Raw genomic sequence first — 12,880 nt, forward strand, 5'->3', positions numbered from 1 at the left:
AAGTCTTGCACATCACTGATCTTAGAAAGCAGCTTAATGAAGTAGGTCTTCTCTCTCAAGTGGTATTAAGCTCTGATCTCAATGTAAGAGCATAAGAACATATGAATAGCCATAGTGGGTCAGACCAATGGCCCATCTAGCCCAGTATCCTGTCTTCCCGGGAGTGACCAATGCCAGATGCTTCAGAGGGAATGAACAGAACAAGGCAATCTATTGAGTGCTCCATCCCCAATCATCCAGTCCCAGCTTCTGGCAGTCAAAGGTTTAGAGACACCCAGAGCATGAGGTTTGCATCCCTGACCATCTTGGCTAATAGCCATTGATGGACCTATTCTCCATGAACTTATCTAGTTCTTTTTTTGAACCCAGTTATACCTTTGGCCTTCAAAACATCCCATGGCAATGAGTTCCACAAGTTGACTGTGTATTGTATGAAAAAGTACTTCTTTAGATTTGTCTTAAACCTGCTGCCTATTAATTTCATGGGGTGACCCCTAGTTCTTGTGTGATGTGAAGGGGTAAATAACACTTTCTTATTCACTTTCTCCACACTATTCATGATTTTATAGACATCTATCATATGCCCTTAACGTAGTCTCTTTTCTAAGATGAAGAGTCCTAGTCTTTTTAATCTCTCCTCATAGAGAAACTGTTCCATATGCCTAATCATTTTTGTTGTCCTTCTCTGTACTTTTTCCAGTTCTAATATATCCTTTTTTTGAGATGGTGCAACCAGAACTGGATGATGCATACAGTATTCCAGGTCCGTATGTACCTTGGATTTATATAATGGCATTATGATATTTACTATCTTATTATCTATCCCTTTCCTAATGGTTCCTAACATTCTAACAGCTTTTTTGACTGTTACACATTGAGCAGATGTTTTCAGAGAACTATCCACTGTGACATTGCATCCCATAATGCATTATAGAAATATGCTTAGGAGTGTAAATTGACATAACTGGAATATGTTTTATGCTAGATATGCCATGCAACATATCTTTGCACAGGTTATAATCTACTGCATATATTCATCCTATTTGTATACATGTATCATTTTATATCTGGAGTTATGAGCGTTGGCTCTATGCTTATATTTAAAGTGCTTGCTGTAGGAAGCACATAAAACAGATTTGGTCAACATAGGATGATGGTGTTATTCAAGTAATTGGGAGTACTTAACTGACAATGGACTTTGGGAGATGCCAATCCACATCTGAGTTTTCCTGGAAACGTTCAAACTATGTAAACAATGGTATCGGCCTGCAAAAAGCTGAATCGTTCATAGACACGTGACTTGCCCAGGTGCCTGCAAACTCAAGAGAGACTATACAAGGCCCTGGAAGCCCCTTCATTTTGTCTTCAGCTGGCTCAAAAGATAGCCCCTCCACCCCAAAGAGATGCCTGAAAGAAACTGGAACAAAGGACAGTAACTACGGGGGTGTGAGTGATTGCTGGACCCAGACTAGGAAGGAGTCTAGTCAGTCAAATAAGCTTATTGGAACATCTCTGAGGGTGAGATTTACCTGTATTAAGTTTCCTACTGTAATAGGCTTAGACTTGTATGTTTTATTTTATTTTGCTTGGTAACTTACTTCGTTCTGTCTGTTATTACTTGGAACCACTTAAATCCTACTCTTTACATTTAATAAAATCAGTTTTTGCTTATTAATTGACACAGAGCAAGTAATTAATTCATGGGGGAGTAAACAGCTGTGCATATCAGTGTTATAGAGGGCAATTTATAGTTTACCCTGTATAAGCTTTATACAGAGTAAAATGGATTTATTTGGGGTTTGGACCCCATTGGGAACTGGGTACTAGAGACAGGAGCATTTCTTAAGCTGTTTTCAGTTAAGCCTGAAGCTTTTGGGGGACGTGGTTCAGACCTGGGTCTAGGTTTGCAGCAGGCTAGTAAGTCTGGCTCAACAAGGCAGGGTACTGAAGTCCCAAGCTGCCAGGGAAAACAGGCTCAGAGGTAGTCCCAGCACATCAGGTGGCAGTCCCAAGGGGGTTTCTGTGACCCAACCCGTCACAGCCACAATTACATCAAGGTCTCTTCCTTGAGTGGCAACAGCTAATTGAGACTCCATTATTTTGTATATATAGTTGGGATTATGTTTCCCAATGTGCATTACTTTGCATTTATCAACATAGGCTGTCATCTGCCATTGTGTTGCCCAGTGATGAGAGATCCTTTTGTAGCTCTTCACAGTCTGCCTGGGACTTAACTATCTTGAGTAGTTTTGTATCATCTGCAAACTTTGCCACCTCACTCTTTACCCCTTTTTCTAGATCATTTATGACTACGGTGAACAGTACTGGTCCCAGATCTGGCTGCAGATCTGGAGGACTCAGCTATTTACCCTCTCCACTATGAAAACTGACCATTTATACCTACCCGTTGTTTCCTGTCTTTTAACCAGTTACTGATCCATGAGAAGACCTTCCTTCTTATCCAATGACTGATTACTTTGTAAGGGCCTTTGGTGAGGGACCTTGTCAAAGGCTTTCTGAAAGTCCAAGTACATTATATCCACTGGATTGCTCTTGTCCACATGTTTGATGACACCCTCAAAGAATTCTAATAGATTTGTGAAGCATGATTTCCCTTCCAAAGGCAGTGTTGACTCTTCCCCATTATATTACGTTCATCAAAGTGCCTGATAACACTGTTCTTCACTATAGTCTTCACCAATTTTGCCTGGTACTGACATTAGGTTTACTGGACTGTAGTTACCTTTTTTAAAAATTGGCGTTACATTAGCTAGCCATCAGTCATCTGGTTCAGAGGCTGATTTAAGTAACCAGTTACATACCATGCTTAGTAGTTCTGCAATTTCATATTGGAGTTCCTTCAGAACTTTTGGGTGAATACCATCTGATCCTGGTGATTTATTACTCTTTAATTTATCAATTTGTTCCCAAACCTTTTTAAGAGGTATATAATCTCATCATGATAAGGATGCAATTGCTAATCTCCATATACGCAATTGCAAGACAAGGAAAAGATCAAGAGCATGTCCTTTCATAAGTGTCAAGCTAAAATCCCTCTGGGGTAGCCCCAAGAAGAGAGGTTGGACATGGGTCCAGTAGGATAGTAGGACAGTCCTTACAATTTGGTAAGTTTGAAGGTAATGCTATTCTGGGGCTTCACACTATAGATGGACACACTCAGATGACTTTCTCTGTAATGGGGCAATTCTGAGGATGCTAAAAGCACAACCATACATTATTCCTTGCCCTCAGAAGGTTTATGCTGAACCAATTAGTTCACTGGTGAGAGCTGTGCCAACACAAAGCCAACTGAATCATCCAGGCAGGTCTACAAAAGGCAAGCAAAGACAGGTGCCATGCCCATATTTTAATCATAGTGGTGAGGTCTTTTAGCCATCCACTTTTCATTAAGCAACATAACCAACAGGATAAGTTTATCTTTTTGCATGGGATTTCATAACAGAATCATATGGCAAGATCAGTAGGACACATACAACAGATGTTGGCCAATAGATGTCTCATGAAAATCCTGTCTCCTGTTGTCTTATCTCTCTGTAACCCAATCTCAACAAGAAACAAAAGACTCTCACTCAGAACCAGCCTACCATTTGGACCATCAAATCCCCAGTTCCCAAATACATTGCTCTACCTTCTAAACTACACACAGCCATGAAGAGTATGTCAACTTGGGAATGGTAGTAGTGCTCTAGAAAGCAATTGTGTTGTGAAATCTTCAAATAAAGCTTGAACTCCAACAATCAGAGGAGAGAAGAGCGTGTATTAGTGTCGCCTCCCCTATGTATATTTTGCTAGTTATGACAATAAGAATATGCCTTTTGAAGACTGTACTGGTAGTTACAATATCAGAGAGAAATACTTACAATACAAGAACACTTGGTGCATTTGTTTCCTTCAGGCTGAAATTCCTTCCCTTCATGGTAATGTCTACCTTCAAATATACAACCTGAAAAGCAGACTTTGGGTAAGTGTGACTTAGATCGGGACACTTTGTTTGTTAAATGAGGGTACTAGGAATCACTTCATCCTTTCAGTGATATGCATCCAACAATAAAACATGCATTGAAGTGCAGTAACCTGTGTAAGCCTTGGGAGCCCTAAAAAGTTAGTTTGGTGTCAGAATGGAGGAGGAAGAGCTTTCACGGATTTACACAGAGAATTTCTTTTATGGCAGATAGTTTGTGCCACATTAAAATGGCAGTCCTGGCACAATCAACTTCTGTTTACAGAAGATTTCACTTTTTTTTTTAAACACAGTGCTTGTCCACATTAAATTTGGATAGATATAATAAAAACGGTTTTTAGGGTCAGGTTTGACAAAGCCCTGGCTGGGATGACTTAGTTGGGAATTGGTCCTGCTTTGAGCAGGGGGTTGGACTAGATGACCTCTTGAGGTCCTTTCCAACCCTGATATTCTATGATTCTATGAAAAATTAAACATACCAAGCCAATTATAACACTAAAGCAGCAATGTTCTCCTAGTTATATAGTCCTGTAAAAACCAATTTGACAAAACTACCCACAAAACAACCTTCCAAACTATCTCCTTCCTTTATTGCCTAGTCATATTATACGTTAGGCCTAAATAATCCCCTGCACACTCAACATAATCCCCATGTTCCTACTCCCAAAACAACCCCCTTCCTATCAATGCTGTGACATGTGACTCCTGGCCCCTTGCCATTCGCCTTCTATACATTCATCTCTAAAACACGAACCCCAGCCAGACCCTGCACAGCTGCCAAAACCTCTGGAATACTTCACACATGAAAAACTAGACAAGCTGCATTCTAAACTGTTTAAACTCTTTCCTATACTATCTCCCTCCCCTACTCCACAGCATTAAAATGTGTGTCGCAATATGGGTGTTCAAAAAATCTACTCACTCTATGCCATTCAATACATTCTATTTTACTGGTCCACATTTCAATAATTTCCTTCCTAATCCCTCCAATATAGTGGATACTTACCAAATCCTAATAACTAGAAATATTGTGCACAGATGGAAGAGTAGAGTCCCTAGGAAATCTTACCTGGACAAGTGGGGCAACACATTCCTGGCAGCTCAGAAGGGTTTTTGCAATGAACAACACACAGAATCTGAGATGCAGTTACCACTCCTTCCTGAAAGGGAACAAACCAAACTAAACACAATAATAAGGAGCAAAAAGAAAAAACAAAAAAACTGGATGCACAATTAATGACATGATATATGCTGTATAGCAAAAAGTTAATCCCCCTTTCTTTCTGTATCTGCAGCTCACTATCAGGATTCAGATTAATCCACACTCAAAAGAGCACTTGAATCTCCCTGACTACAGGCATGAGATTTGTCCTATAATGCGTCAGGTAAGAAACTAAGCACCTTCTTAGGAAAAGGGATTCTTCTTTATCAGGGGTCCCCATCCATAGGAAACTTAGAAATAATCTGCCATGCAGCTTTGATGTAAACAGAACAGACACAAAGCATTCCCTACACTCTCCTCTCCGAGGAAAAGGGCTTAGAAAGGAGATAAAAGCATCTCATTCTGTAGATGGGATCCTCTTATCTAAGATACACCTCCTGATAGGTACTAGTAAATTATCATTTCCTGCACTTCTTGTTGAAGAAGCCAAAGTCCTCCTCGATGAATCTGGGCAAGAGAATCTGGATGCAAAGTCTGTTTTTTTTGTGAACATACCTTTACATTTGTAAACACAGGAAGCCTAATTTTCAAAATGTGAGCACATAGGGTAAATAGGATTACCCAATTCTGCATTTTGGACATTCAGACTGGCACTTAGACAAGTAGGTGTTCATTTCACGTGCCCAATACGGATCAGACCATCCAAATGTAAGCTTTGAACATCTTATTATAAAGAAAGTGTATGGCTATTGTTGCTCTTGTTTAATTGCAGCTCATAACATTTTCATAACATTAAAAACTGGGCATGCTTTCCTTTTACTTTTTCCTCTGTAAAGACGTTTTGTGGACACAGCCAATTTTAGATGCCCATGAAAATCATTAATGCAGCAAGCAGACCTTAGCAAAAAAGGAGCAAGTATCTGACTACCTGGTGCCAAAAGGTACCCATAAAGATCCCTTTGAATATTTCCAGTCCCCTTCAAAATTTCTGTGCAGACTATTCAAACTTGGTCATCTATCTTATTTCTAAAGGTAGTACTGACATCAGTGTTGGGTCAGAAGAAAATGCAGTTCTAGGTAAAGGGTTTTTAGCAGAACTTTGTATTTTCACCCCCGGAAGATCGTGATCAGATCCATTTGTATGGACAAACGTAGAGACTGCAGAAACGTCAATTTGTCAGTTACCTGACTTGTGTGCACAAATGCAATGTGTGCCTCTGCAGATGAATACTCTTGTGGATTTTATGGGTGCAACTCAGGAAGGCTATCAGAAATGCAGACCACTATGTCTACAAATCAGTAGCTCAGGGGAAAGAAATGGGTTGTTTGTTAGCTTATTTTGATTAGTATTCCAGGTTGGTGTGTCTCACAAACAGGTGCACACTCATATTTTGTTAAAAGTCTAATGATTGCTGACAAAAGCAAAATAATTCCAGTGTTCAGGCTAGCACTCCATCCTTAGCTCATCTGGGAATGTTTTAGATTAGAATCACGGTATTTAACATAAATAAGCTTGTTGTTCTGAATGTTGCACTATAGCTGGTCACAACTGGATGAGTTAAGGACAAAGCAGCAGCCTTACCTCTGAACATAATCTCTTGTTTTTCTTGGTTTAAGAAACTGAAGATTTTACATGTATTGTTTGGATTTAATACAAAAGATTCAGACTTTCAAAAGAAAAAGCTAACCATTCTGCATTTGTTAACTTCACGACTTCCAGCCCTTACCTGACATTGATATGCAATACATGGATTAGCTGGGACTTGCCATTTCATAGAGCTGTTGTAGGGGTTTCCTTCAAAAGTGCAACCTAGAGAAAGAGAGAAGCAGGACAGTCTCTTACTTTAGGATCACATGATGTTCTGGAAGGGAATTGGTAGATTTCTGTAGAAAAGATTTTCAAGCTCAAGCTGCAGAAAAGGTTCCTGTAAGGAGGACAGAGCTCAAATTCTACTGACAAGATCTCCCCAAGTCCAGCAAGTCGTCCACATATGGATACATTTTTGGTGCCTCTCTTCCTGACCTATGCTGTGAGTACTTTGGTAAACACCCTTGGAGTGGGGGAGAGACAAAAGGGAAGCACTCTATTTTGATAATGTTCTTGGCCCACCATGAATCTTAGGTACATCCTATGTGATTGGATTATAGCTATGCTGAAGAATGCATCTTGAAGACTGAAAGATGGGAACCAGTTCCTTGATTCCAGAGTGGGGATTACTGATGCCAGAGTAGCCTTCCAGAATTTCAATTTCTTTATGAATGCATTGAGATGTTTTAGGCCAGGTCTACGCTGCAGGCCTATGTCAGTATAACTACCTCACTCAAGGGTGTGAAAAATCCATACCCCTGAGTGACATAGTTATACCAACCTTAACTGCCCCCTTTGAGTAGGCAGCACTATGTTGACGGGACAGCTTCTCCCATCAACATAGCTATCGCATCTCGGGGAGGTGAATTAACTATGCCAATGGGAGAGCTCTCTCCCTTCAGCGTAGGAATGTCTTCACTTAAGCAGTGCAGCAGCACAGCTGCATTGGTGCAGCTGTGCCAATGCAGAGTTTTAAGAGTAGACCTGCCCTTAGAACCAGGATTTGTTGCCACCCTCCCTTTTCCTTAAGGATGAGAAGGCATCTGCTATAGAAGCCTTCCCCCTGATATTGATGGTGAACCTTCTCAATAGCCCTGAAAGAAAGTAGCAAGGACCTTTTGTTATAAGAGGACCTCACGAAAAGGGACAGGGAAGGGTGATTGGGAGTAGCTGGTGTCGGGAAATAGATAAACTAGTGCTCTTAAAAACATGCCAGTTTTAAGAATTGGCTGAAGTAATTGAAGATATCTCTTTTAAAAAAAAAGTCTATGTAAGGATCTTGGAAGCAATATTTTACCAGAGTTAAAGCCTATAGATAGTTCTATCTTCTAGTTCATAAATCAACAAGTAACAATGCACAAATTGGCCAGTGTAGAGATGGTAGCAATATGATGGGCAGGAGTTTAGCAATGTTCCCAAGGAGATGCAAAGAGGACCAGGTTAAAACATTAGCATCACCTTTAAATGACAGAACTATATAAAGATAATACCCTTGTGCATGGCATCACAAACGTGGGTAATGTGGACTGCTGTAACAGTTAAAGGGCCATATTCTCAGTTGGTGTAAATCAGCATAGCTCCATTAACATCAATGAAGCTATGGCAGTTCAAACTAGCTGAGGATCTAGTCTATACAATCACTAACACAAGCCAACCATGGAAGAGGTGTGGCTTCAGGGCAACGAAGCTCAAACCTTGGTCTCAAGAATCCAAGCAACGAAGAATGCCGAGAAGATGGACTTGTTTTTCTTGTAAATGTGGAGGCTTAAAGTCAAATGAAGAAAAGTCTTTAACTAATCAGTCCCCTTCATAATTTTAATCCAGGCAATTATTTTACTCAGATGAAAATTAAATTAAAAAAAAAAACCACAACCCACCACACCACACACAACTCAGAGGCATAATCTTTTTAAAAAATTAAAGATAGAAAGCTAAGCATAGACAGGGAATCCAAACAGCACGTTTTCCCTCAAAAAGTGATGAGCATATGGAATTAGTTTCTAGAATCCGCCGCTGGAGTAAATGGCATAAAATGGATTTAAGAGACAACTGAGAAGTCTTTCTGGAGGAGCAAAGGATGTTAGGATATGGCAAAATAGCAGGGGGTGGGAGGTGTTCAGTGTCACTCAAAAATGGAACAGGCTTGTAGGGTCAAACAGCCTTTTCCTGTTTGTTAAAGATCATATGCTTTTTTAGGAGAATCCCTTAAAGCACTTATCCATCCAGTCTTCTGCTGCTTCCATGCAGTAGTGCTAGCATAGAACAAGCTGGAAGCTATAGCAATACAGTAATTACAGGTCTTTTTATTAAAATAGGGCCCGTCACAATATTGATTCTCACTGCTCAGTTGCCTGAGACGGGGACTTTTATATGAAATGTACACGATTGCTGGGGAAGGTCTCTTCAAACACACACTTTTTAAAAGCAGATCTGTATGGATAAGGCCTGATCCAAAGCTACTGAAGTCAATGGAAAGATTGCCAAAGAGCTGTGGAACAGCCTTAGCGGGACAGCAAAAGAGGAATATACAGAGACAATAAAATGAAAGAAATTACTATGTTATATAACAGGCATAGATTATCTGTGCCCTTCCTCCTCAAATCCCACTAAAATGGTTATTTATAAATTTGGGAAATTTGTTCTTCTTTTCAAAAACTTTCAGCAGTAAAATCTGGGATTCTTTTAGGGAATACACTCAATTCAGTATCAGTGGGCAAGATTGTCAGTACTATGGGTGGGAGCTGTTCTGTTTTCTGATAAATCTTTTTCATGTGGGCATTTCATGAGGAGATCACCCATTCTCAGAAATACCAGGCAAGGTAGAGCAATTTGAATAACTGATTTAACTATAATTTCAAATTTGATTTTTATTTATTTATTGTTTAAGTCACTGATTTAAATCAGGTTTGGAGTTTTGTAAAGCTAATTTGAAAGTTTAAGATATGGCATTTTTAGATTAATATTTATAATGAATTAGGTTATAAATACTCCTCTTTAAAATGTCAATATTGGTACAGTTTCTTATTTGTCTTCTATAAAACTGTGATAAGCAAAAAAACACAATATTGCAACTGAAGGCCCTGATGCTTCAATCACTTAAGCAGATAAGAAACTCTGCTCATGTGAAAGGGACTCAAATGAATAGTTCCATTGTTTTAAAGTTAACATGTGCATAAGCGTTTGCAGCCTCTGGGACTAAAATTGTATTTTTTATTAAAAATGTCTTAATGGCATAAAACCTTTGTCATTTCAAAATAAATTGCTTCAGTGTTAACAATAGAAATTGAGACAACACATTCACATTGTTATTCTGAACTGTTTTGTACACAGAGGCCAACATTTTCAAAATCCATATTTTGCCACCTAAATGTGGGATTTTCAAAAGTACTTCAGTGATTTACCATTTCAGCCTTCTTGACTTCTGGAAGTTCAGTATGGGCCCACTTCTACAAATTGCTGAACACTCTGGTCCCCATTCAGGAAAGCACTTAAGCATGTGCTTGATGTCAAGCACTGCAGTGGAACCATTCACATCCTGCAAGTTAAGGACCAAAAACCGAGTGCTCAGCACCTTGCACAATGGAGCTCTATATCAGAGTGTGGGACTGGCTGCAACATAACGCCAGCTATTTGCTTATCAGTTTTGTGTGTGTTGTATGTACAGTTAATGAGACTCTGGACAGATCTTTTTCTTTATGGATGAGCATTTTAAACATATAACTTCTTAGTAGAAAAATATTTCTGTGCAAAATCTGAAAACACATTAGGAAACTAATAAAGGTAACAAGGGTAAAATTTTAGCAATTTTAAATAAAGATGCCCTTTGATTTCAGTTGGGCTAGGATTTCATTCTCAGTCTCTTTCTTACTTAGGAAGCCAAGTGGCAAATACTACTCCTATTTCAGTACATATCAGCAAACAAACCCGTAAAGAATTTTATTTGGATTTAATCCTAGTTTGTTTTGATTTGACTACTCCACATTGCAGAACAGGGGGCAGAGTGCAGGTGTCAAAGTGATGAGAGGTGAGATGCAGACAGAGGTTTTAGTTGACCAGAATCTTGTAAGTGAAAGAGACCAGGAGCCAACGAAGCGGGGTTGACGTGGTCAGAGCCTTGAGAAGGTAGGATTGTTTTAACTGCTGAATGTTGGGAAGATTGAAGACGGGATACAATCATTGAGGCTGGAGAGAAAGTAGTTACAATAGCCCAGGTGAAATGTTCATATTCTTTTGACCAGAGGCATGACCCTTTGCCCATAGTTGTGTCCTTTGTACTTCCCAAAACTGCACCCATAACACATTCTTCAAAATTAAAAGAAAACAGACTACATACCAGCTAGTGTTCCAGACTCTTACTTTCAATACACACATCTTCCAGCTGACACTGCAAACACGAAGCAGGGCCTTCCGAATCCACTTAATCATACTACGGAAGTTTGAGACTCTCCTGAAATCAGCTGAGTAAAACCCTTTCTGCTTCAATAAGCTTATTCATCCAGGTAGAATTCTGCCTACTACATGATTGAACACACACCATATTTAGCTCAGAAAGTAGCAATATGTGCAATGTTATCAGTGAAGGTATTGCTTTCTCTTCTGCACAGTCACAGACCATGATGGAATCCCTCTTCAAGATCCTATAAGCCTAATTCTCACCAGGATTAAGTCAACTTTTGCTAGCCATTTATTATCTGAAGGGGGGTGGGGGGGAACCAAGTATAAAAATCTAGGAACACCAGAGCTCAAGTTAAATACTCAGCTTAAGTATTTAAATACTTAGTTATCTCAGATTAATACATACTGAAAGGACAGCATAAAAGACCAGACTAGACTGATTTCAATGGAACTATGCTGATTTACCTAGTTAAGATTCTGACCCTAATTTACAGTCCCTCCTACTTCTTCTCTTAGAAATGCTAGTTTATTATTAATGTAAAATATTAACTTTCCGTTATCTGTGGTTTTGTTCCTATAAGCTACCTGGGTCCAAATTGTTCAGATAAGTATTGGATAAGCATACAAGCTTTGAGTTGCTTATCTGAACCAAACCAAACCACTGAATCTTTTGAAGTTGGTCCATTGTGGTCTATTAAGTGAAAACTACTCAATAGCTGCTAAAGTAACCTGATAAAGGCAAACTGATAAGGACCTAAATCTAGACTATCTACATAATAAATGGAGGCAATATAACTAAATGAGCTGTAAATTACAGCTTTAGTTATTTCCTGGCCAGAGCCAGAAGTGTAAACCAGAGTCATAAGCCAGAAGCCGAGCCAGGGATCAGTACCTGAGAGACAGCAGCCGAATGTTAGAACCATAAGGTCAACCAGAGTCATAAGCCAGAGGGGAGATGGGGCTGCAACAAGGGCAAGCACAGCTGCAGGCATGGTAGAGGTTAAGCAGCCACTGGTCTGCTGTGGGGGGGCGGGCTTATATAAGCAGGGTGGCTAAACTAGCAGCCAGCCAGAGCCGTGGCCACTCTGTCAGTTCCAAGGCAATGCAGCTGGGCTCACTGGTTGCCTAGCAGCAAAGTTAATCAGGGAGCAGGCCAGTATCTGGGCCTAGCTGGTCCAGGCCCCGCCAACTCTGCATCTGGGAATGAGCCTCCCAGCCTGGGTCCACAGACTTGTACTGGCAGTGCTAGCAGGCTAAAAACACCGGTGTAGACATTGTCACTCATGCTGGAGCATGAACTCTCAAGACAACACACCCCAGCCCCCTAGGCTTGAAAGCCCGAGCTCCAGTCCGAGTCACAATTTCTACACAGCTATTTTTAGCCTGGTAGCTTGAGCTCCACTAGCGCGAGTCCCAGGTACAGACATACCCTGTGTGTGATGGCACACTTATTTTGGAATGAGAGTATCCTATTTTGAAATAACTTAGATCAATTTTTTTACAGTTTTCCATTAAAAAGAAAAGAAAAGAAAAGAAAAGAAAAGAAAAGAAAAGAAAAGAAAAGAAAAGAAAAGGGCTCTTTTATTCCAAAAGAATCATGTTCTCACACAGATTTGAACAGATATAACTAAAGATGTGAATTACAATCAATTGAGTTATTTTTGTTCCATTTACCATGTAGACAAACTGGACAGTCAGTAAGCCACTCGTGATCCTACCCCCCAATAAGAATTTTAATGAAACTTTTTTTCCT

The 12,880-nt window shown here is 39.8% G+C and overlaps 1 protein-coding gene across 2 annotated transcripts in view; it reads right to left on the bottom strand.

Annotated features, from left to right (window-relative positions):
* Positions 1 to 12,880, bottom strand: part of BMPER (BMP binding endothelial regulator) — a 222,130-nt gene that overhangs the window by 173,191 nt on the left and 36,059 nt on the right. For both annotated transcript variants that reach the window (XM_054020642.1, XM_054020643.1), the window contains 3 exons: positions 6,872 to 6,954; positions 5,052 to 5,142; positions 3,882 to 3,964 (listed from right to left, as the gene is read on the bottom strand). In XM_054020642.1, coding sequence (XP_053876617.1) covers positions 3,882 to 3,964; positions 5,052 to 5,142; positions 6,872 to 6,954 — 257 coding nt within the window. The remainder of the gene's footprint in view (positions 1 to 3,881; positions 3,965 to 5,051; positions 5,143 to 6,871; positions 6,955 to 12,880) is intronic.

Source organism: Malaclemys terrapin, chromosome 2, assembly GCF_027887155.1.
Source record: "Malaclemys terrapin pileata isolate rMalTer1 chromosome 2, rMalTer1.hap1, whole genome shotgun sequence".
Taxonomy (NCBI): Eukaryota; Metazoa; Chordata; order Testudines; family Emydidae; genus Malaclemys; species Malaclemys terrapin.